This window comes from Cervus elaphus, chromosome 15, assembly GCF_910594005.1.
Source record: "Cervus elaphus chromosome 15, mCerEla1.1, whole genome shotgun sequence".
NCBI lineage: Eukaryota > Metazoa > Chordata > Mammalia > Artiodactyla > Cervidae > Cervus > Cervus elaphus.
In genome coordinates, this window is record NC_057829.1 from 75141576 (window position 1) to 75167078 (window position 25503).

Consider the following 25503-nt stretch of genomic DNA (forward strand, 5'->3'; position numbering starts at 1 on the left):
CTACGACAGGGGGAGCCGGTGGCTGCCTGGGAAAAGGAAGACTTGGCTGGTCCCAGTGATGAGGGGAGGACGAGAGCGGGAAACAGTCCTGTGCCAATAAGAAGCCCACACTTCGCTCCTCCCTCCACACGTTTGTGCAAGGTTGAAAAGTGCCCCGACCCCACGCCACGCAAAAAGAAAAGCCAGGCTATGCGCTGAGGGGAGCCAACTGTGGGTTTTGAAAGCGAGAGAGGCAGGACGTCCGACTCTGAAGCCAAATACATCCGAGTTCGAATCCCCCTCTGTTCACCATCTGTGGTCACCAACCAAGATGGGTTAACAACAACTTAGACAAGTTGGTTAATTCCCATGTCTTGGTTTCCCCACCTGGCAAATGGGCATGATATGATAAATCTTACCTCCTGGGTTGCGGGAGTTCTGCATAATACCCTAGGGCGCCTGGCACTGTGTCTGACGCCCAGTCAGTGCTCAGCTCAATCAGTGGTCATCTGTCAGGGACTGTCCCCTCACCAGCTGCTTTCGGCGTACCCCTGCAGCCTCAACGCCAAAGTCAATGTCTCCACGTCCCCTTCGGGTGTTCGGAGGGACTGAGCCCAGAGGGACCTCCCGCCCGGGGGAAGCCCTGCCGCAACCCGGGGTCCCCGGGAGAGAACGAGCTCGACCCCCACGCCTGCACGAGCCGGGCCCACCGCTCAGGGGGAGACCCGGCGGGAGCTCGAGAGAGAGAGCGCCGAGGCGAGCGGGCCGCCGGACAGCTGGCAGGAGCCGCGCTGGGTCCGGCGAGAGGGCGACCACACACCTGTCCCGGCGCTCCCGGCCCCAGCAGCCTCCCGCAGCCCGTTCCCGCCCTGGCCGCTCGCACCCGCAGCTCCGCCGGCTATAGCTCTGCAGCGGCCAGCATTTCAAGCCTCAGCCGGCGCTGCTGCGGCGTCGCGCCCTGATGACGCAACGGGGGGGTGGGGGAGCACGAGAGTGACGGGCGCAGCCCACAGCTGGCCAGTTCCGGGCGGCGAGGGCTGGGGACCTAAGGTGCGCGCGACTCGGGCGTAGTGCACCGCACCGAGGTGGGGGGGAGGGCGGGTGCGGATCTGAGAGTAGCAGGGGTGCTCGCAAGCGTGTCTGTGTTGTGTGTGGCCAGGCGTGTGCTGCCTAGTCGTGCAGCGATTCCGCCTGGGCGCGGAGTCACGTGAGTATGTGTGCTCCTGTCCGCGTCGCGTGAACGCTGCTCCTCTGAAAGTTTGCACCTCCGCCCGGCTCTCCTGGGAGCACGCACGTGGGTCGGCTGAGTTTACTTGTATAGGTGTGGGCCGTCTTTTTTGTGAGATTTGTAAGACTGCAGAACTTACTGGGCATGAGAGAGGTGGGGACTGAAATGGCCCTTTTGTGTAATTTTCCGAACAGGGATTTAGTGCCTTTTCCCTAAAGAAAGAAAATGAGGAATTCAAATAGAAACAAATAAGGCTTGGAAGAACCTGAGTCCACATTTCCCGGCCTTTAGTCCTTGAAACAAAATAGCAAAGAGCATGAAGTGTTTGTTTTTTTTTTTCCACAATATTTGTCTTGCCATTGACAAGGACAGTGGTTATAAAGAGATTAATAATTTATTGATAAAAGGTAAAAGATAACCTTTTACCTGCACTTCAGCAAGAGGCATGAAGTATGAACTAGCAGATGGGGAGGGGTGATGGGCTTCCTTGATGGCTCACAGGTAAAGAATCCGCCTTCATTGCAGGACACATGGGTTCAATCCCTGGGTCAGGAAGATACCCTGGAGTGGGGAATAGCAGCCCACTCCAGTATTCTTGCCTGGAAAAATCCCATGAACAAAGGAGCCTGGTGGGCAACAGTCCACAATGTAGCAAAAGAGTGGGACTGTACTGAGCACCCACATGGGCAGCAGATGGAGATACAAAGATGATTAAGGCCTAATCTCTGTCCTGGCGCCTCTGCTATCAGTCCCCACCTCCTCTACATGCATGAACCCTCACCCTCTCTGCCAGACAATCTCTGTCTCTGTCCACCCATCAAAAACCATGCAGAGCTCCCCACAGTCCAAATAACTAAGCCTAGCATCTAAGACTTTCACAGAAAAGCCTCTTCTTTCCCCACCGTTCTCCATCAGGAGCCCCTTCCTTTAGCCTCTCTGGTTTTCCCTCATCAAGCCCTGGGCACTGGTAGTCCTAACTGTGCTCACACCACTCTCCCCTAAGTTTGACAGTTCTTTGCTGATCTCAGTCTCCAAGCCTTCCCTCATCTCGTCCACCCTGTATACTCACACCGCCAAGTTCCATCTCACATATTTACTGTGGTGCCACACCTTGGGTCTCTATCAGTTTCTGTCGTTTCTCCACAAGATTATGAGCTCATCATAATCTTGTGCTTGTTTCTCAGGTAACACTACAATGTATTCTTATAAGAAACACTCAGTAAATACTCGTTGAAGCTGAGGAACAAGAAGTAAAAGAAGCATCACTTCCCTTGCACTTTCTACTGATTATAAATCCATCCCAAAACAATTCAAAACAGCAGGAGTGATTATTCATTTAAAAAAAGATTTTGAACTTCTTAAAGTCAAGGGCCCTGTTTTTATTCAACTCCCCTACACACACACACACAGACACACACACACACACCTTCGCCCCAAGCACACACCTAAGTATTCAAGACCAGTGTTGACTAGAATAAGATAAACTCTCATCCCCAAATATCATGAAATTTGTGTACAGATTACTGGCCTCTGATGTGAAAGAAAGAAAAGGAGGGAAGAAAATAGAGGAAAGTCACAGGATTTGAAGTCACTGTTAAAGTAATGTGAAATGAAGTAGAGCATCACAGGAATGAAAATGTAAGCTAGAGGGGAAAATTAGTTGTCTTACATAGACTTCATTTGTATGCAACTATTCTGTAACACCCGTTGCACAAGAGTTTACTGCACCGAAAGGAGATGTGGATTGTGAAGCACAGATTACTTAATGAGGATTGTTTTGGAAACAGGTGACAACCTTGGCAGTCTTTCATCAATAGAGCAGCAATAATTTATAGTAACCCAGATGCAGTCTAGCCAGCCAAGGCAGAGCAACAAGAAATGAATTTACTCTCCTGCTAACCCAACAACAGCAAAAACAAAACAAGCAAAATACATTAAAAAAGGCGGCTGTGCAGGGCAGTGCTCCATAAGGGAAAGGAAACGAACAAAGTTAAGCACTGTGATCACCTCAGCTTACTGCCCAGAAAGAGTTGCCAGGCTATAGTGCAGACAGAGCTATCCAGGAAGAGCTAGGCAGACTTTCTGAGTTGAGGAGCTAGAACCAGGAGACCAGGAAGACCAAAACAGTTGGAGTTGGGAGAAGAATACCAGAGAGGTGTTCTTGTTCCCACAAAGCAGAGTGAAAAGATGCCCGGTAAACCTACGGGACCAGAATACAGGGCTTGATCCTGGCCCCTAGACTGGAAAATCTCATAATTTGCAACTCAGAAAGTCTTGCCTCAGTTCTCAGTTGCGCCTGACTCTTTGTGACCCCATGGACTGTAGCCCGCCAGGCTCCTCTGCCCATGGAATTTTCCAGGCAAGAATATTGGAGTGGGTTGCCATGCCCTCCTCCAGGGGATCTTCCTGACCCAGGGATTCAACCCGTGTCTCCTTTATCTCCTGCATTGGTAGGCAGATTCTTTACCACTGAGCCACCTGGGAAGCCCCTTGCCTCAGTAGTGGGGTAAAATCAATCCTAGAATAAACACTGCTCTGGTCCTACCTAACAAATAAAAGGCAGTCCCCAAAGGATCAAACTTTCCAAAGACAAAATGTTCCAAAACAAAGCACAAGAATACTTATAGGAAGTCAGAAGTATTTAGCACCCAACAAGGTAAAATTCACAATGTTGTCCTTCCAATCAAAAGTCATCAGGCATACAAAATGAAGCAGGAAGCAATGAACCACAGTGAGCAGAAAAGTTAATAAATTGAAAGAATCCCAGAAATGACAGAGGTGATAGAATTGGTAAATACAGACACTAAAAAAATACCTACAACTATATTCTGTAAGTCCAAGAAAGTAGAGGAAATATTGAATGTGTTCAGTAGATGTGGAAAACCGAAAAAGACCCAAGCGAACTTTGTGGCCAACCCAACTCTTGAAGGTAAACTGTGATAAGTTAAAGATGTATACTCCAACTCTTAAAACAACTGCCATAAAAGCAAAATAAAGAGTTGTAGCTAGTACATCAATGAAGAAAATAAAGGAGAATCATTTTTAACAAGTCACTCAACGAATCCAAAAGAAGGCTGTAAGTGAGTAGAAAGGGGAAAAAATGTATTGATAAAGAGAAAACACATAGCAAGATGGTAGATTTAAATTTATGCATGTAAGTAATCACCTCAGTTAAAAGGCAAAGATTGTCAGAATGGAGAAGAAAGAACCAATTGTATGTCATCTATTAAAATCACTTTAGATGTAAAGACAAATTGGTTAAACAATTGAAAAATAATGTACCATGCTAATGCTAATCAAAAGAATATGGGTAGCTATATTACTATCATAAAAAATACATTTCAATACACAGAATATTACCAGAAACAAAGAGGATCATGTCATAATGATAAAGGAATCAATCCAACAAGGGGTAAAATGATTTTAAATATTTATGCATCTAATACAGAGCTTCCAAATATATGAATCAAAAACTAACAGTCTTGCAAGGAGAAATAGAAAAATTCATGACTATAAACAGCAGTTCAACCTCTCTCTCCATAACCGAGCAAGTAGGCAGAAAATCAGTAAAGATGTTCAAGGCTTGTACAATACCATCGACCAACTTGACCTAGTTGACATTTATAGACCACTGCATCCATCAACAGAATATCATTTTTTCAAGTGAATACAGAACGTGTTTTAGTAAAACTTGCCATAAAACAAGACTCAATAGATTTATAAGGATTCAAATCACATGGAACATAATATGACCACAGTGGGAATTAGAAATCATTAATTTAGACATACCTGGAAAATTCCCAAATATTTGGAAACTAACATGTTTTAAAAAAACAAAAGCAGACCAAAAAACCCCCCATGGTTTGAACAAATAAGAATGAAAATTAGAAAGTAGTCTGAACTGAATGATGATGAGAACACCCCTTATAAAGGCTGGGACTCACTCCTTGAAATACCACCTTGAGATCAGTGGTTGGAGTTGAGACCTGTCTTCTCCTCTAAGACAGATATTTTACTGCTATAAATGTTTCACTAAGTATTGCTTCAGCTCCATCTGTCAAATTATACCATGTGCTTTTTTTCCTCTGCGAGAGTATTATGAGAAGCAATGTCGACTGACTTGCCAAAATTCAGTTATAAAACATATATGACATTCCATGATCTCAGATATAACAGTTACTCTATCAGAAACTTTTAAAGGAAATAAAGTTTGTCCTGTCTTACTCTTACTGAATCCATGCTGTTCTCATCATCTGGTTTCCTCTAGATTCATTTTCTTTTTTTATAAATATGTATAGAACTCCTACTGCCTGCCAGGCAGCAAAGATGAGACCGTCTAGAAGACAAACTCCTGTTTGATTGTTGTGTCCCAAAAGATTCAAAACTCAGCATCAAGTTCAGTAGACTGTGGCCTCTAGAACTCTGTTGATTTGGGGCAAACACTGAGACCTGTCTGTCTGCTATCTATTCCTTGCAGGTTCCCAGCTATTAGAAGCCTGATTTTATTCAGGGTGATCTTTTGTCCAGCCCTGAGAAAATAGTGAATGATGATAATCTTGCTTTCTAATATTCTGACTGTTCCTGCAGCCAAGGTGGTCTTGTGATCCAGTTTTGGGCAATGACACCTAAGAGAAAATCAAACTTGAGGATTTCTGGAAAAGCGTTTCTTTCCTGGTAAAAGGTAACCAATAGAGTTGGCATGTTTCTTTTTCAATCTTTTCCCTATTTTCTCTGCAACTTAATATCCAAACCCCATACTACCAATCACACAAGACTGGTTTTTAAGCCACTTAAATCTTGTTTTCTGTTGCATGTTCTGTCGCTCATTCATGTCTTACTCTTTGCGACCCCATGGACTGTCACCCACCAGCTCCTCTGTCCATGGAATTTTCCAGGCAAGAATACCAGAGTGGGTTGCCATTTCCCACTCCAGGGGATCTTCGCAACAAATTGCATTCCTGACTCATCTTTAATTTTTAAGCACAGTCCTGGCTGCTAGAATAACTCAGGTATGTGGAAGGGAAAGAGTGATGACAGATAGTTCCTGCTAGTGTATCACCCTGGGGAATGGCAATGGATGTGACCTTGGAGCCTGCCATTTAGAAAGTACCTTAGGCCAGAAGAGAATGGGAGCCCTTGTAGACTTTTGGATAACAGCCATCCTGACTGGTGTGTAATGGTACCTCATTGTGGTTTTGATTTGCATTTCTCTAATAATGAGTGATGTTGAGCATCTTTTCATGTGTTTGTTAGCCATCTGTATGTCTTCTTTGGAGAAATGTCTATTTAGTTCTTTGGCCCATTTTTTGATTGGGTCATTTATTTTTCTGGAATTGAGCTTCAGGAGTTGCTTGTATATTTTTGAGATTAATCCTTTGTCTGTTTCTTCATTTGCTATTATTTCCTCCCAATCTGAGGGCTGTCTTTTCACCTTACTTATAGTTTCCTTTGTGTAAGAGGGTTCCCTTTTCTCCACACCCTCTCCAGCATTTATTGGAGAGGGTGTGGAGAAAAGGGAACCCTCTTACACTGTTGGTGGGAATGCAAACTAGTACAGCCACTATGGAAAACAGTGTGGAGATTTCTTAAAAAACTGGAAATAGAACTGCCATATGACCCAGCAATCCCACTTCTGGGCATACACACTGAGGAACCAGATCTGAAAGAGACACGTGCACCCCAATGTTCATCGCAGCACTGTTTATAATAGCCAGGACATGGAAGCAACCTAGATGCCCATCAGCAGATGAATGGATAAGGAAGCTGTGGTACATATACACCATGGAATATTACTCAGCCATTAAAAAGAATTCATTTGAATCAGTTCTAATGAGATGGATGAAACTGGAGCCCATTATACAGAGTGAAGTAAGCCAGAAAGATAAAGAACATTACAGCATACTAACACATATATATGGAATTTAGAAAGATGGTAATGACAACCCTATATGCAAAACAGAAAAAGAGACACAGAAGTACAGAACAGACTTTTGAACTCTGTGGGAGAAGGTGAGGGTGGGATGTTTCGAAAGAACAGCATGTGTATTATCTATGGTGAAACAGAAAACCAGCCCAGGTGGGATGCATGAGACAAGTGCTCGGGCCTGGTGCACTGGGAAGACCCAGAGGAATCGGGTGGAGAGGGAGGTGGGAGGGGGGATCGGGATGGGGAATACATGTAACTCTATGGCTGATTCACATCAGTGTATGACAAAACCCACTGAAATATTGTGAAGTAATTAGCCTCCAACTAATAAAAAAAAAAAGAAAGAAAAAAGAAAAATAAAAAAAAAAGAAAATATCAATTTAAAACAACAACAACAAAAAAAAAGAATGGGAGCCCTCCCCCCTCCCCGATTCACATTTACCACATTTATGACAGAACCAGTACTTCAGTTTGACAGAAAATGGCTTCACAATAGACAGCTAAAAACTTCAAATAAGCCAGGCAGGAGGCAGTCTAGCTTCTGGGAGAGTTTCCTTGGCAGCTTCCTTCAAGCTTGGCAGAAGCCTTCAAGCTTCTGCTTGACAGGGCTGATGGCCCACCCCCACCCCAGGAAGGAAGGCAGGCAGAAACTAGGTAGGATTCCAGGCTTTTGGTCACTAGCAGGGCCTCAGGCCCTGACGGCTCAGCAGATAAAGAATCCTCCTGCAATGCAGGAGACACAGGAGATGCAGGTTGGATCCCTGGGCTGGTAAGATCTCCTGGAGTAGGACATGGCTAGCCACTCCAGTATTCTTGCCTGAAAAATCCTATGGACAGAGGAGACCAACGGGCTACAGTCCAAAGGGTCGCAAAGAGTCGGACATGACTGAGTGACTATGGATGTAGGGCCTCAGGGCGGGACATCAGCTCTAAAGTTGGAAGTGGGACACTGGATCAGTAACTGCTAGAGCTGGGTAATTAAGGAATTAGCTTCCCAGTTAGGTTTCCCCCCCCCCCCCCAATTTATAACTGTTAGCTCATTCTTAAGAAAGGAAAATTATTTCTCCTTCTTCAGGAGTGTAGCCAGGCTCTGTGGTTTAAGTCCCAAAGTTCTGTTGAAGGAGCCTAAGTCAGTGCCACTAGCGGTCATTTTGTTCCTGAAAGAAGACAAAATCTGAAGGGCCCTTTGATCCCCCTGTGCAATCAAGCTAGATTGGGTGAGAGGGAGAGGTTTGTCTTGAGTGGGGGTGGGGGGAGGGCATGGAGGCTGCAGTGAAGCTCCAACAGCACCTGGTCACCGGAGACCAATATTAGATAAAGTGATGGGAAGGGCCGCTCTACGTGAGGAGCAGCTACGCTGAGGGGAGGGTGTGAGAAGGATGGGAAAGAAGACCAGAAGAGAGCTTTCCAAGAAGAGGGGACTACACCTGCCAAAGCCCCGAAGGAAGACAGAGCTTGGCAGAGAGGACTGGACAAAAGCCAGTGCGGGCTGGAGGGAGTGAGGGGGAAGGTGGTGGAGGGAGGGGTTGGGAAGACAGAAGGGGCCAGATAGAATAGGGCTTTTTAAGCCATAGTCAGAAGTTTGGAAAATTAGAAAGAAAGCGATGACGTGTCACACATGTTGAGGAGGAATCCACATGCCCTTTACTCTATCAAGATTAGAGAAGAATGCATCAAAACAGGATCTCTGGACTCAGACAGCCTGGAGAGAGAAATGTGCCTTGATTCAGGAACTTTGGGGTAAGCAGGGGCCTGCCTGGTGCAAATTGGCCTCAGAGCATCTAGGTAAGAGGTAAGTCAGTACATTTTGTAAGCTGCCACTCACTGGCCAATTATTACATGCCACGCACTGTTTTCAGTACTTCATAGGCATGACCTCAATCAATTCTTTGTATCAGTCACAGTGCAGTGTGGAAAAGAGCCCGTGCCAGACAGCCACTAACAAACTTGAATAGAGTTCTGCTCAGAAAGTTCTTAGAAGAACTGAAAGGACCAAAGGGGACAGTGAGGCAGCCCGTAGCAGTAGAAGATCACTACCTTCCCTGGGGCTAGAGTGACAAAGCCAGGTGCTAACAGAGCCAGGAACCAGAACCAACTAGGCAACAGCTGGGACCAAGGAGAGACAGGCTGCCTGAGAGGAGCCGAAATCACACTGGAGATGTCCCTGGAGAAAGAGGGGGCCACTCTCCCTGGCTTTTACCCCTTTCTGGCTTCCCATCACCTGCCAGTGCTCCTATTGGCTGAAGTAAACTGCAAGGGAGTCTAAGGAATGAAGGTGCAGGGGCTGCCTACCCCACTCACTCCCCCAGCCTCTCCCCAGACAATGAGTAGAGTCGAGAAGGGTGGCAATTGGATCTGAAAGCAAACAGGCAAATAAAGTGCCCATCCTCCTGGCAGCCCCATGAGCTAGGAACTATAAATCCCCACTTTCCATATGGGAAAACTGAGGGGAGAGGTAAATCTGGTATGTGGAAGAACCCCAATTTGAAATCAGATCCCTCCAATTCTAGAGCTCAAACGTATAACTGATATGTTATTTAGTCAGTGTAGATGAGAGCTTAGGAGTTAGGACTGGGCCACCAGATCCCAGATCTGAAAAGCATATCTTCATGTTAAACCCCACTCCATGAAGGAGCTGAGGATAGTGATACTCAGAGGGGTTTGGCCTAAAAACTGAGCTGCTGCCAGTCGGGATATCAGTGGACTAACCCCAAGTCCTGCCAGCAGAATGTCTGAGAGTTATGCCAGGACTTGGAAGACAGGCCACCTAGGTTCTAGTCATGAAAGTGAAGTGAAAGTCACTCAGTCATGTCCGACTTTTTGTGACCCCATGGACTATATAGTCCCCGGAATTCTCCAGGCCAGAATACTGGAGTGAGTAGCCTTTCCCTTCTCCAGGGTCTTCCCAACCCAGGGATTAAACCCAGGTCTCCCACACTGCAGGCTGATTCTTTACCAGCTAAGCCACAAGGGAAGCCCATGAATACTGGAGTGGGTAGCCTAGCCCTTCTCCAGCGGATCTTCCCAACCCAGGAATCGAACCAGGGTCCCCTGCATTGCAGGCGGATTCTGTACCAACTGAGCTACTAGGTTCCAGTCAGAGTTCTGCCATTTCCCAGCTGTGTGAACCTGGGAAAGTTATTTAACCTCTCTGAGCCCCTATTCTCTCATTTAAAAAGTGGATTTGCTACATATGACTATGTACATATCAACCTATGGCTAATTCATGTTGCTGCATGGCAGAAATGAAACCAATATTGTAAAGCAACTATCCTTCAATTCGAAATAAATTTTTAAAAAAATTTTTAAGTGGATTTGCTAACATTCCCTTACTTACTGGGTTACTTTGAGGTAAAATGAAATAATGTATACAGATAATTAGCATATTGCCTGCCAAGTGGTGAGATTTACTAGATAGTAGCTATTATTATGATTGTTGTTGGTCTCCTCTTGCATAGATTCCGGAGACAAAAGAGATATCCTATTCCTTTGAGCCTAAATCCTGCAAATATTTGTCCTGAAAGCTTCCAAACTCATTTGAGCCATTAAGGTTACTTTGTTCTGGGGAGAACATCATGGTATTGGTCAGGATGGGATAGGTTGCAATTTAGTAACAAATGTCTCAGAGTCCTGAGACACCAAAGATTATCTGCCTATGCTACATGGAAACTGTGGGTTATTACAGGGGCTTATAAAGTCACTGAAGGAGGCTCCAACTTGACACGTGCTTCCTGGATTGCTGAGGCTGGGACCAGAGAGTGTAGTGAACCATGCACTAGGTCTTAATTGACATCACTTCTGTTCCCATTTTGTTAGATAAAGCGTCATATGTAAGCAAGAGAGTGAAGAATTGTAATCCCACCGTGTGCCCAAAACAAGGTAACTAAACATTTATGAACAATGCTAGTGGCTATCAGAACAATCTCAGTGAAGCTTTTGATTGGGCTGGATAAAGCAAAGGCCCCAGTCTGGAATGAAAAGATTCAGGAGCCTTTAACAGGCCAGAACTACCCTATATGACATAATAAAAGTTTGTCTTTTTTGAGAAATGTTTTTGTTGTGGTCACAGAACATAAAACTATTTTAACCATATTTAACAGGACATTTCAGCGGCACTGAGTCCATTCACAGTGTTGTACAACTCTCACCATCATCCATCTCCCAAATTTTTTACCTTCCTAAACTGAAACTCTGTCCCCATTAAACACAAAGTCCCCATTCCCCCTTCCCACCCCCTACTCCCCCACACCAGTCCCTGGCATCTACCAGTGTACTTTCTAACTTTATGAATTTGACTATTCTAGGTACCTCATATAAGTGGAATCAAACAGTATTTGTCTGTACCTACTGTGTATTAGAATGCAGTTTTTAGGTTGACTTAACGTATACCCTACAATTAGGTTTTTTCTTCCCCCCTCTGCTATACAGTAGGTTCTCATTAGAAATCTATTTTATGCATAGCCATGTGTACATGTTAATCCCAATCTCCTAATTTATCCCCCTTCTTTTCCCTGTTGGTGTCCATACATTCTTTCTCTACATCTGTGTCTCTATTTCTGCTTTGCAAATAAGTTCACCTCTACTATTTTTTCTAAAAGTTTGTCTTCGTTGTGCTTAGAATTGCACCTCTGAAGACATTATGTCTTTTAGGAAAACCTTTTCTTCCTAAATATTGCTAAAGACCACTTCTCTGAAAACCACTGTTGGTTGTTGGAACATATGATCCAAGATGGTTTGTGGAGCTGAGTTGCTGACTGAAAACAAAGCAGCTTGTCTTCTGAAAGAGGGATCCTAATTGGGCTAGATTGTGCTTGCCCAGACTTAGCCAGGACCTTTCTACTGTTGCATAACCTGCTGCCAGATTCTTGAATAGTGATGGCTTGTTGAGCAAGCTCAAGCTCTCGGTGTAAGCCTTTTCTCTGCTTTCACAACCAACCCCATGTCCTGCTGGATTGCTTTCTACCCACCTGAATATGTTTTCTTGGCATCTTTTGCTAGTTCAAGGCCCTTCTTCATTCTCATTTCACACTCTGTCCTTAGCAGACCAGGAACCTAGGAGTTGTTCTTAATTTCTTCCCACATTCGATCTGATACTAACATCTGACAATTTTATCTCAGCTTTCAAACTCATCTCCTTTTATTTTCCTCTCTACCTGAACTGTGTTATTTGAGGACCTCACCACCTTCCCTGGAAGCATAACAGCTAACAACTAGGATACCTCATGTCTGCTTTCTACCCATCACCCTCCCGAACATGCCACACATCAACCAGGATGTACATTTGAAACAATGTAGACAACACAGACAACACAGACAGTGTCAAACACCTCCATTTCTCTGCCTGATCCCCACTCCAACTGAGGAAAATCTTTTCAACTATTCCTTTAGAATTGCCAGTGCCTGGCACATTCCACCCTTGTTAATCTCACCACCCTCATCTCCTCCCACTTGCCCTCTTTTTCTCTGACTTCAGTCACCATGACTTTCTTTCAGTTCCTAAGAAAAAGGGACTCAGCCCTCTCTTTGCACAAACTACCTTCTCTGCCAGCAGTGGTCTCCCCCACAGCCCTCTTTTTCCTCCCACTCATCCTTCATATAACATAGTTCAAATCTCACCTCCTCATGAAAAACTTTTTGACCCTCAGACTAAGGCAGGTCCCCTGTCATACACTTCTTCTCTAGGGAACTTATCACAGTTTTTAATGAATATTAATTAATTGTAGAATTAGCCACATATAATTAGCCATCATCTTTCCCTCTTAAATGTCTATCTTAACATCTCCCATCCCCTTCCTTTTTATCCCTAGCACCTAATAGTGCCTTATACAAAACAGATGCTTAAGATCTATTTGTTAAATGTCTAAATACAAGACACAATTAATCAACAATTAATAAAGAGGGTGTGAATGGCTATTACAATGGTAAAGAGTCCTGGACACAGATAGCTCCAGGGACAGAAGTATTCCAGGAGAGATATATGAACCTAGAGTTTTGGGGGCTCAGGACTCATGTGTCTTGGGGAAGGCATATACCCAAGTCTGACAGGAAGGTAGGAAGCAGATTTCCCATTCCTCTCCTACACCCACTTCCTGAGCGATAGTAGTGGGAACAACATAATGCAAGGGGGAACAGAGGCCCAGATCCTCGGGTAACCAGCAACACAGGGGAGGTGGTCCACCATGGATGAGAACGCCACAGCTGAGAGAGAGGCAAAGTGCGCAAGTGCCCAATACGCTTGAAGGAAGGGACTGGAAAACACTTGAAAGGGAAAGCTAGACATGACTGGAGACAGACTTATTTTTATTTTTCTTCTCCTAGAATCAGTCTTTGTCAAAAAGGAAAATACCCAGGAGAATAACTTTCCCAAAAGAAAATCTTAGAACATCTATGTCCCCAAAACTAATGAAAGTAAATTTATTTAAAAGTGTTCTAAAAATGAGCCTTAGTTGAACTACAATTGATCTTTCCTCTAATTAGACTTAATAAGTTTCTAGCTGACTTTGAACTCATTAGAAAAAAAGAATAAATGCAGAGTAGTTTTGTCTCTCCTTGTCCTCTTCATGAATTTTTTTTTCTCTTTTAACTTACAGTTTTCCCAAAAGAAAATCTGTCCAAAGTAAAGAGTGTTATCAACCCAGTTTCCAGTGATCTAAATTACCTGATATAAAGTGAAACCCCAATAAGCATAATACAATTGACTGTGGCTTTAACCAAATATTTTCTGCTGGTCATCATCATATTACTCCATAAAATATTTGAAATTTGTTACAAGGATGACCTTCAACATGAAGTAAGGTATTAAACAACAGGCTTTCCATAATTGAGGGTCATGGGTTGAAATCCTGTCTCCTAGGTCCACTTTGTCATTCTGCTGTTTTGGTGTGGGATTAAGTCTGACCCTTCACTCAATTAAGATGACTTCCTGTTGCATATTAAATTTTGCTTAGAAGATGGCAAAACATTTCCCCCTTTATGAAACTATGTTAAATATTTTTTTCCCAGAGGGTCTCTGTTCTAGCCCTGTGTTCCTACCTTACTTCTGTGTGTAAATTTAGCCCACATACATGAATTGTAGAATTCCTAGTAGCCACTAGAGGCTACAGGTGGGATTAAACAGACCTTAATATCCACAATGTTGATTTTCCTATAGATTATTTATAAGTGATTTTCTTAAAGAACGGGCCATCTAAATTTCTAAGTCACCTGCTCATTAATTTTTGAGTAAATATAATCTAGGCAAAGGGTGAATTATATCTAAAGTCCCATCAACTAAGTAACTCCTGGAATGAAAGAACTTTAGCCTCCCAAAGATAAGGTTTAGCTATCTTTAAGCTCTGCAGGGCGATAGTATGCCTTATGTACACAGCAGAAATTTCTTAGTGATAATAATAGCTACAATAATAAAATTATCTACTTGGTCAGTCACCACACTTTATAAACCATGGTGATTCAGCTAAATTCAAATTAAGTAGAGTAGTCAGCTGGCTCACCTTTGCACGTGACCTGCAATCTGTTTTTATTTATGAAACCAGAGCTGCCACCTTTAAAAATCCTGTCATTAATGAGTCCTGGGCTTCATGGTTACAACATGGCTTCTATTCAGACACATCCAAAATTATAATTATTCTGAGCTATTAATTAAAGCTGGACAAACTATATTATCCAGAACAATGAAGGGTCTTGGGATGCTGAATATAAAACTTAATGTATGGTTTTAAGCTGTGCTTGCTCCATTTCCCTCATCTGTAAAACGAGACTAATAACTGTACAGACTTTATAGAGTTACTCTGAGGAATAAGAGTTAAAATCCATAAGGCTCTAGGACGATGTCTATGAGAACTATATAATGTTTGCAGTCATAATAAGAATTCCCAGGAAAATGTGCAGGTCCTCTAGAAGGAAGGCTGCACTTGATCCAATTATCAATCCCACTTGCTTTCACAGATCAGGCTTGATTAATGTGATTTTTGAGAATCACCAGCTTCCCCAGCTCCAACTCTACAAATTTCCCTTTTCCACTTAGAAAAGTTCTAGAATTTTCCTTTGAAACTCACACTACAGATTGAGTCAGTAAAGTCTTTAAAGCAGTAGTTAGTAACTTCTTAGAATTAGGGAACACTTTGAGAGTCTGATGAAACTCTAGACTTTCTCCTTTTAAAAAATTGTATATGTAAAAAGTTTCTATTACATTTCAGGGGGCTCATGACCCCCATCCATGGTCATTCACGGACCCCAGATTTTAAGAATCAGTGTTTGAAAGCATGGCTTGGAAGAGAGCCGCCTTCATATCTTGCTCTTTTAACAATGTCTGAAACAAAATGAGACAGAAACACATACTTGCACATTGTAAAACTGTTAGCCAGGGGAAAAGGGGGCCAATAAATAAAGGGTTTTGATGAGGATGAAGATGATGGAGGAGGAGGAGAATGAAGAAGAGAACACGAGAGGGAGGAGGTGTCACCCCAAGTGAATCGAGGTTGGTAAACTAAATGCACACTTCTGCCTTCACGTGAGCCACACATGCAGCAGGGCTTTGAACTGTCAAAGACTGTATGACTGTTATTATTGGCAACTCAAGGCAGTTTATCTGATTGTATCACAGCTTTCTTTTCAACCTCAAACAGGTAAAATATTATCACTGGGGCTCTTCACCCCTGTTCCTTGGCTCAGACACAAAAGAAATGCTAATTACGGGAACTGAGCTGTGAATTTTGAGTGACCATAGGGACCAAATGATTATCTGGTTGTCTTAAGTTGTGGGAAATTTGTTAGGGGGTATTAAAATTACACTAACTGTTTTTTACCTTAAGTGCTCCACCTGGAGAAGTATTCAAGTCTCCTGATAAAGAATGATTTCGAAGAGGTAATAGCATCGGCCAGAAGACCTCTGGGGTGAGTCAAGGGTACTGTAAGGAGAAAAGCCCGAGTGAGGCTGGTGTGCCCAGCCGGGGTGGTGAGATGGGTTTGCCACCCTGACTCCAGCTGACGAGGGCCCCTACGCGTCTCCTGTTTCTAACAGTGATGAATGCCAGAAACCCAAAAGGAAGAATAATATATTTACAACAAAGATCACAGAATGAGGCCAAGGACTCGGTTACATTTCTGCCCCATTACCATCTTAGATTGCATCCATGCCTCTAAAAGCCGTCTTCCCAGGGTCTCCAAGCAATGACATATTCTTACCTGTGCTGACCTCTGCTCCTTGGTCTTCTACCATCACCACCCCCTGCTTACTGTGCCCCCGTCCCCAAGGCCATCACTTTGTTCTTGGACCCTCCCAAGCTCACCCCTGGCTCAGGGCTTCTGTATTTATTGTTTCCGCCAGGAACATTCCTTCTCTAGATATTTGCATGGCTGACTCATTCTTATGTTTAAGTCTCAGCTCAGGTAGCAACTGAGCTGACTCTGTCCCCTGCCCTGTCACCTGCTTTATTTATAGCACTCATCACTAGCTGGAAATAACCTCTTGATTTGTTTTCTTCATATTGTCTGTCTTCCCCATTAGAATGTAAGCTCCACGAGCGTGGGGATCATCTATGCCTTGGTCACAGCTGCAGCACCCGAGGTTTAGTGCAGAGAAGGCACTAGACATGTACTTGTTGGCTAAAGGAATGAATGATCATCATAACAGCTACATTTATTGAGCTCTTCCTCTGTGCCAGGCACAGAGCTGCAACTTTTTATAAATACCATCTCACTGAATTCTCACAGCGGCTCTCCAAGGTGAGTCTCTCTTATCCCCATGGTACAGATTAGGTATCAGAGAGGTGATGAGGCTTTTCCAATGTCAAAGCGAGTGAGTAACTAAGACCTGATTTGAACCAAGGTGTATTTAGCTCCAACGCAGACTCTCTAAATTAGGAATCAGTAGGCTTTTTTTTTTTTTTTCCTGTAAAGGGTCAGATCATAAATATTTAAGGTTTTGCAGGGTCCCTATCACAACTACTGGACTCTTGTAGAAAACAACCATGACAGACATAAACAAGGGCATGTGGCAGCGTGCCAGCACAACTCTGTTTACAAGCGGGGGAAGGGTTTGGCCTATGATTCACAGATCCCTCCTTTATGTCATAATTCTAGCTATGCTTTCCTAGAAGGGGATTCAACACAAGAGGAGGAGGGGAGTAAAATAAAAACATCACACTGTGTGCTCGTCAAATAAGAAAGACAGCAAGTGGATTAACTAAGTTTAAAAAAAAGGCAAAATAGACAATGAAATTCAGGTGGGAGTTGTGACTCTACTGATTCAACTTTTCAGCTGAATTATAACCATCACTGAAGATAACTGGAGAGTTTGGTGCAGACAGGGAAGCCTGGCGTGCTGCAGTCCGTGCGGTCGCAGAGTCAGACATGACTGAGCAACTGAACAACAGCAAGGTATTCTGTTTGAACCACGGTCCCATTCATGTTGTAATGACAGGTGATCTCACCTGCCAACATGCGAACAGACCCACATACCCTCCATCCCAGCAGGCCCAAGGTAGGCAAGATTGAAGGACAGAGTAAGCCAAGGCACCCTGATTGCTAAAACTCTTCCTCTCTCCACCACTGAGCCTGAAAACTTCAGTCTCTTCTTCCCAGGCAAATGTCTGAGTTCACTGGCAAGAGGTGAAAGACGTGAATCACAGGTCGGAGCCAACCCAGAGACATCTCTTGAAGCCTCGTTGAGGAGGTGAACATACTGGGTGCCCAGCTGTTTAATCAGAGTGGCTCTCGAAACTGAATATCAGCATGAAAGCAAAAGATCAACTCACCAGAACCTTGAGCCTGGGTTGAAAGGTGAGAGCTGAACTTTGGGAAGATGGGAGGCAGGAACAAAGGTGCTTTCTGTAGTGCTTAGCTGGTGCGTGGGCAAAGGCTGGTGTGGGCTGGAGCCGTGGAGGACAAAGCCTCCTCACTGCACAGTTTTCCTCTCGGGCAGCCCTAAGGCATCAGAAACACGGTGGATAAAATACTCATTTCTCTCTTACCCTGAAGAAAGAATCCCTCTGGAAACAACATATGATTCTTTTTTTTTTTAACATATGATTCTTATCTTAGACCAATAGGTGAATTTTCCTCAGTCTGTATGCAATTTTCTAAACATGGGCTTTAAATGTTTGAAGAATGACTAAGATCCAAACCTTAGTCAGGGCCCTGAACCTTCTCTTCTCCGAGGCCTGCATGTGTACTTTCTTGTAAAATACAATTCTCATAAGAATGCTGCTGAGTCAGTTTAACCAGAGTCCCCACCTTTGACCTCTGATTAGGTTCCTTATCCTCTGCCATCTCCCCAAGTGATACTTGACACCTTAGACTTTCAGCAAAGAATCCTATTAGGTCAGTCCACCCAGAATCCCCCTCATCCTTGATGTTTCCTCTTGGCAGTTTTCTACCCACTGACCCCCAAACTGCTCCTTAGCTATAAATCCCCACTTGCTCAGGCTGTACTTGGAATTAAACCCAGTCTCTCTCCCCTACTGCAAAATCCCATTACAGCAGTCTCTATATTTATCACAGTGGTCTTGAGTGAAGCCTGCCTTGCCATCTTGAACAAGTGTTGTTGATACTTTTTTTTCTTCTAACACAGAAAGGCACCTCCAGCATGGTAGAACCAGCATCTGAAGGGGAATCTAGAGATGCAAGATCTGCATTAACAAGATGTCCTGGGTACCTCTTCCCACTCTCTTTTTTTTCTGAGCCTATTTTCTTATCAGTAACATAGCAAGTCAATTTTATACCTTTTCATCCATCTTTTTGTCTGTTTAACATCTACTATATGTATTGTTATTAATATTCATATTTAAGATCCTTTCTACTATTATAAAAATTGATTTCTATTGAATACTTGGTATTTACCAGAATTGTGCCATATGCTTTCCATATGTTCTCGTATTTAATTCCTACAACATCCCTATGAGGAGAAACCCTTCTGATTGCAGACTCACCGGTATGACAGCTCAGGTTCAGGAAGGTAACATAAATTGCCCAAGGTCAACTGGAGAGTATTTGGCAGAGTTGGAATTTGAGCCTGAACATTTTTTCTTTGAGAACTGCACTATCTTCATGAGTCTTAGAGCCCCTGGTCAGGGTCTAAATGGAGAGGAAAAATGCAGATTCAAACTGTCTTGCCTGAGAGAAAAACCAAATTAACAAAATTAGAAATGAAAATGGAGAGATCACAACAGACAACACTGAAATACAAAGGATCATAAGAGACTACTACCAGCAGCTCTATGCCAATAAAATGGACAACTTGGATGAAATGGACAAATTCTTAGAAAAGTATAACTTTCCAAAACTGAACCAGGAAGAAATAGAAGATCTTAACAGACCCATCACAAGCAAGGAAATCGAAACTGTCATCAAAAATCTTCCAGCAAACAAAAGCCCAGGACCAGATGGCTTCACAGCTGAATTCTACCAAAAATTTAGAGAAGAGCTAACACCTATCTTACTCAAACTCTTCCAGAAAATTGCAGATGAAGGTAAGCTTCCAAACTCATTCTATGAGGCCACCATCACCCTAATTCCAAAACCAGACAAAGATGCCACAAAAAAAGAAAACTACAGGCCAATATCACTGATGAACATAGATGCAAAAATCCTTAACAAAATTCTAGCAAACAGAATCCAACAACATATTAAAAAAATCATACACCATGACCAAGTGGGCTTTATCCCAGGAATGCAAGGATTCTTTAATATCCGCAAATCAATCAATGTAATACACCACATTAACAAATTGAAAGATAAAAACCATATGATTATCTCAATAGATGCAGAGAAAGCCTTTGACAAAATTCAACACTCATTTATGATTAAAACTCTCCAAAAAGCAGGAATAGAAGGAACATACCTCAACATAATAAAAGCTATATATGACAAACCCACAGCAAGCATCACCCTCAATGGTGAAAAATTGAAGGCATTTCCCCTGAAATCAGGAACAAGACAAGGGTGCCCACTCTCACCACTACTATTCAACATAGTGTTGGAAGTTCTGGCCACAGCAATCAGAGCAGAAAAAGAAGTAAAAGGAATCCAGATAGGAAAAGAAGAAGTAAAACTCTCACTGTTTGCAGATGACATGATCCTCTATATAGAAAACCCTAAAGACTCTACCAGAAAATTACTAGAGCTAATCAATGAATATAGTAAAGTTGCAGGATATAAAATTAACACACAGAAATCCCTTGCATTCCTATATACTAACAATGAAAAAACAGAAAGAGAAATTAAGGAAACAATACCATTCACCATTGCAACAAAAAGAATAAAATACTTAGGAGTATATCTACCTAAAGAAACAAAGTACCTATACATAGAAAACTATAAAACACTGATGAAAGAAATCAAAGAGGACACAAACAGATGGAGAAACATACCGTGTTCATGGATTGGAAGAATCAATATTGTCAAAATGGCTATTCTACCCAAAGCAATCTATAGATTCAATGCAATCCCTATCAAGCTACCAAGGGTATTTTTCACAGAACTAGACCAAAGAATTTCACAATTTGTATGGAAATACAAAAAACCTCGAATAGCCAAAATAATCTTGAGAAAGAAGAATGGAACTGGAGGAATCAACCTGCCTGACTTCAGACTCTACTACAAAGCCACAGTCATCAAGACAGTATGGTACTGGCACAAAGACAGAAATATAGATCAATGGAACAGAATAGAAAGCCCAGAGATAAATCCACGAACCTATGGACACCTTATCTTTGACAAAGGAGGCAAGGATATACAATGGAAAAAAGACAACCTCTTTAACAAGTGGTGCTGGGAAAACTGGTCAACCACTTGTAAAAGAATGAAACTAGAACACTTTCTAACACCATACACAAAAATAAACTCAAAATGGATTAAAGATCTAAACGTAAGACCAGAAACTATAAAACTCCTAGAGGAGAACATAGGCAAAACACTCTCCGACATAAATCACAGCAAGATCCTCTATGACCCACCTCCCAGAATATTGGAAATAAAAGCAAAACTAAACAAATGGGACCTAATGAAACTTAAAAGCTTTTGCACTACAAAGGAAACTATAAGTAAGGTGAAAAGACAGCCCTCAGATTGGGAGAAAATAATAGCAAATGAAGAAACAGATAAAGGATTAATCTCAAAAATATACAAGCAACTCCTGCAGCTCAATTCCAGAAAAATAAATGACCCAATCAAAAACTGGGCCAAAGAACTAAACAGACATTTCTCCAAAGAAGACATACAGATGGCTAACAAACACATGAAAAGATGCTCAACATCACTCATTATTAGAGAAATGCAAATCAAAACCACAATGAGGTACCATTACACGCCAGTCAGGATGGCTGCTATCCAAAAGTCTACAAGCAATAAATGCTGGAGAGGCTGTGGAGAAAAGGGAACCCTCTTACACTGTTGGTGGGAATGCAAACTAGTACAGCCACTATGGAAAACAGTGTGGAGATTCCTTAAAAAACTGGAAATAGAACTGCCATATGACCCAGCAATCCCACTTCTGGGCATACACACTGAGGAAACCAGATCTGAAAGAGACACGTGCACCCCAATGTTCATCGCAGCACTGTTTATAATAGCCAGGACATGGAAGCAACCTAGATGCCCATCAGCAGATGAATGGATAAGGAAGCTGTGGTACATATACACCATGGAATTTTACTCAGCCGTCAAAAAGAATTCATTTGAACCAGTCCTAATGAGATGGATGAAACTGGAACCCCTTATACAGAGTGAAGTAAGCCAGAAAGATAAAGAACATTACAGCATACTAACACATATATATGGAATTTAGAAAGATGGTAACGATAACCCTATATGCAAAACAGAAAAAGAGACACAGAAATACAGAACAGACTTTTGAACTCTGTGGGAGAAGGTGAGGGTGGGATGTTTCAAAAGAACAGCATGTATACTATCTATGGTGAAACAGATCACCAGCCCAGGTGGGATACATGAGACAAGTGCTCGGGCCTGGTGCACTGGGAAGACCCAGAGGAATCGGGTGGAGAGGGAGATGGGAGGGGGGATCGGGATGGGGAATAAGTGTAAATCTATGGCTGATTCATATCAATGTATGACAAAACCCACTGAAATGTTGTGAAGCAATTAGCCTCCAACTAATAAAAAAATTAAAAAAAAAAAAAAGAAGAAATCAAAGAGGACACAAACAGATGGAGAAACATACCGTGTTCATGGATTGGAAGAATCAATATTGTCAAAATGGCTATTCTACCCAAAGCAATCTATAGATTCAATGCAATCCCTATCAAGCTACCAAGGGTATTTTTCACAGAACTAGACCAAAGAATTTCACAATTTGTATGGAAATACAAAAAACCTCGAATAGCCAAAATAATCTTGAGAAAGAAGAATGGAACTGGAGGAATCAACCTGCCTGACTTCAGACTCTACTACAAAGCCACAGTCATCAAGACAGTATGGTACTGGCACAAAGACAGAAATATAGATCAATGGAACAGAATAGAAAGCCCAGAGATAAATCCACGAACCTATGGACACCTTATCTTTGACAAAGGAGGCAAGGATATACAATGGAAAAAAGACAACCTCTTTAACAAGTGGTGCTGGGAAAACTGGTCAACCACTTGTAAAAGAATGAAACTAGAACACTTTCTAACACCATACACAAAAATAAACTCAAAATGGATTAAAGATCTAAACGTAAGACCAGAAACTATAAAACTCCTAGAGGAGAACATAGGCAAAACACTCTCCGACATAAATCACAGCAAGATCCTCTATGACCCACCTCCCAGAATATTGGAAATAAAAGCAAAACTAAACAAATGGGACCTAATGAAACTTAAAAGCTTTTGCACTACAAAGGAAACTATAAGTAAGGTGAAAAGACAGCCCTCAGATTGGGAGAAAATAATAGCAAATGAAGAAACAGATAAAGGATTAATCTCAAAAATATACAAGCAACTCCTGCAGCTCAATTCCAGAAAAATAAATGACCCAATCAAAAACTGGGCCAAAGAACTAAACAGACATTTCTCCAAAGAAGACATACAGACGGCTAACAAACACATGAAAAGATGCTCAACATCACTCATTATTAGAGAAATGCAAATCAAAACCACAACGTGGTACCATTACACGCCAGTCAGGATGGCTGCTATCCAAAAGTCTACAAGCAATAAATGCTGGAGAGGCTGTGGAGAAAAGGGAACCCTCTTACACTGTTGGTGGGAATGCAAACTAGTACAGCCGCTATGGAAAACAGTGTGGAGATTCCTTAAAAAACTGGAAATAGAACTGCCATATGACCCAGCAATCCCACTTCTGGGCATACACACTGAGGAAACCAGATCTGAAAGAGACACGTGCACCCCAATGTTCATCGCAGCACTGTTTATAATAGCCAGGACATGGAAGCAACCTAGATGCCCATCAGCAGATGAATGGATAAGGAAGCTGTGGTACATATACACCATGGAATATTACTCAGCCATTAAAAAGAATTCATTTGAACCAGTCCTAATGAGATGGATGAAGCTGGAGCCCATTATACAGAGTGAAGTAAGCCAGAAAGATAAAGAACATTACAGCATACTAACACATATATATGGAATTTAGAAAGGTGATAACGATAACCCTATATGCAAAACAGAAAAAGAGACACAGAAATACAGAACAGACTTTTGAACTTTGTGGGAGAATGTGAGGGTGGGATATTTCAAAAGAACAGCATGTATACTATCTATGGTGAAACAGATCACCAGCCCAGGTGGGATGCATGAGACAAGTGCTCCGGCCTGGTGCACTGGGAAGACCCAGAGGAATCGGGTGGAGAGGGAGGTGGGAGGGGGGATCGGGATTGGGAATACATGTAAATCCATGGCTGATTCATATCAATGTATGACAAAACCCACTGGAAAAAAAAAAATAATAATAAAAAAATAAATAAATTAAAAAAAAAAAAAACTGTCTTGCCTAACTTTTTATTACTGCACCACAATTTCTCTCACTGATTCAGGCTATAAAATACCAGGGTGTTTTTCCTGGAGGAGATAGTGCTGGACCTGCCAGGGATGTTCAGTGCATGGTCTTGAGACGCTTAAAACCCAGGAAAGATGATAAAACCCATGACTTTATCCAGGCCCCAGGAGTCCTGATAACCCACAAAGTGCTGTCATCCTCGATGCCTTAGAGTCATTTTTGTGCTAAACCAACAGCAAACAATGGCATCTACAGATCTCTGGTTATTGGAGAATCTTTTCTCTTTGCTAAAGAGAGGCAGTCCCTTTATGGATGGACCAAGTCAACAGTCTAGTGATACAAGCACTCCTTGAAACAAACTGTTAAAATTTCTTTTTTGAAATGACATATCCATGTTGACTTGACAGGGAGGAGGTTGCAGGCACATGGTAGGATAAGGGTAGATTCCCAGAAACAGAAGAGCAAGGCTGGCAAAGTTACTGGTTTGTGCAGAGCTGACTCTTGGGGTGGAGGAGAGAAAAGAGGAATGATTTTAATTATTGAATGTCTATACGATCTAGGTGCTTTTATATACACTAAGCATTAGGTCTTGACAACAATGTATAGTTTCTATTTGACAGATGAGGCTAGCAAGATAGACAATGCGAATTTGTATGACTCAGGGAACTCAAACAGGGGCTCTAGAACAACCTAGAGGGTTGGGATGGGAGGGAGGTGGGAGGGGAGTTCAAGAGGGAGGGGACGTATGTATATCTATAGCTGATTCATGTTGATGCTTGGCAGAAACCAACAAAATTCTATAAAGCAATTATCTTTCACTTAAAAAATAAATACATTTTTAAAAAAGAACATTGTTTCAATAAAAGCTAAAAAAAAAAAAAAAAAAGAAAAACCCAAATAGGACTTCTAGCTCTTTTTTTTTTTTCAATCTTTACCTCAGTGCCTGTGTAGACACCTTCCTACTCTAATTCAGATTTTCATGAAGCAGATGGCACTAGAATACCAGTATATTTAGGCTGTAAAAACTAATACAGTGCAGAACATAAAATCTCAATAAAATAGGATGAATTAACAACTCCTAATGTGGTTTCTCAAACTTAGATGTCATCTGATCCAATAGTTCCCCACTGGGGATATTTGGAAATATCTGGAGATACTTCTTGTTGTCACAAAAGAGTGGAGGTGTACTACTGGTATACAGTCACTAGGATGCTGCTAGCATCCTGCAATGCACAGGACGGGTCCACAAAAAATTATGACCCCTAACGTCAATAGTGCCAAGGTTGAGACAATCTAATCCAACCAAACGTGATTCACTAGGAAACCATGACCCAGAGAGATGAAGAGACTTATCCAGGGCCATACATCAATCATATGCCTGGTTGATGACATCCCCTGGAGCCTTCTACAATTGTTT

At 42.4% G+C, this 25503-nt stretch overlaps 1 protein-coding gene and 1 long non-coding RNA gene across 5 annotated transcripts in view; one reads left to right on the plus strand and one right to left on the minus strand.

Annotated features, from left to right (window-relative positions):
• The window catches only part of GPAM (glycerol-3-phosphate acyltransferase, mitochondrial), a 73110-nt gene that overhangs the window by 41201 nt on the left and 6406 nt on the right, over window positions 1–25503 (minus strand). Inside the window, exons 1-2 of one of the 4 annotated variants that reach the window (XM_043926009.1) lie at window positions 17888–17901; window positions 15938–16039 (exon numbers count right to left, since the gene is read on the minus strand). The exons of 1 other annotated variant lie outside the window; for it this stretch is intronic. Coding sequence is in view for 1 of the 3 variants with exons in the window: in XM_043926008.1 (XP_043781943.1) it covers window positions 399–423 (25 nt within the window). In the remaining 2 variants the exon portion in view is untranslated. Of the gene's footprint in view, window positions 1–398; window positions 917–15937; window positions 16040–17887; window positions 18057–25503 lie in introns of those variants that run through there. 2 more of the 4 variants (XM_043926010.1, XM_043926008.1) reach the window with 2 other exon arrangements.
• On the plus strand, window positions 15646–18986 carry LOC122709013. The gene is made up of 5 exons (XR_006345383.1): window positions 15646–15757; window positions 15944–16025; window positions 16639–16856; window positions 17392–17912; window positions 18703–18986. It is a non-coding gene; the product is annotated as an uncharacterized LOC122709013 (long non-coding RNA).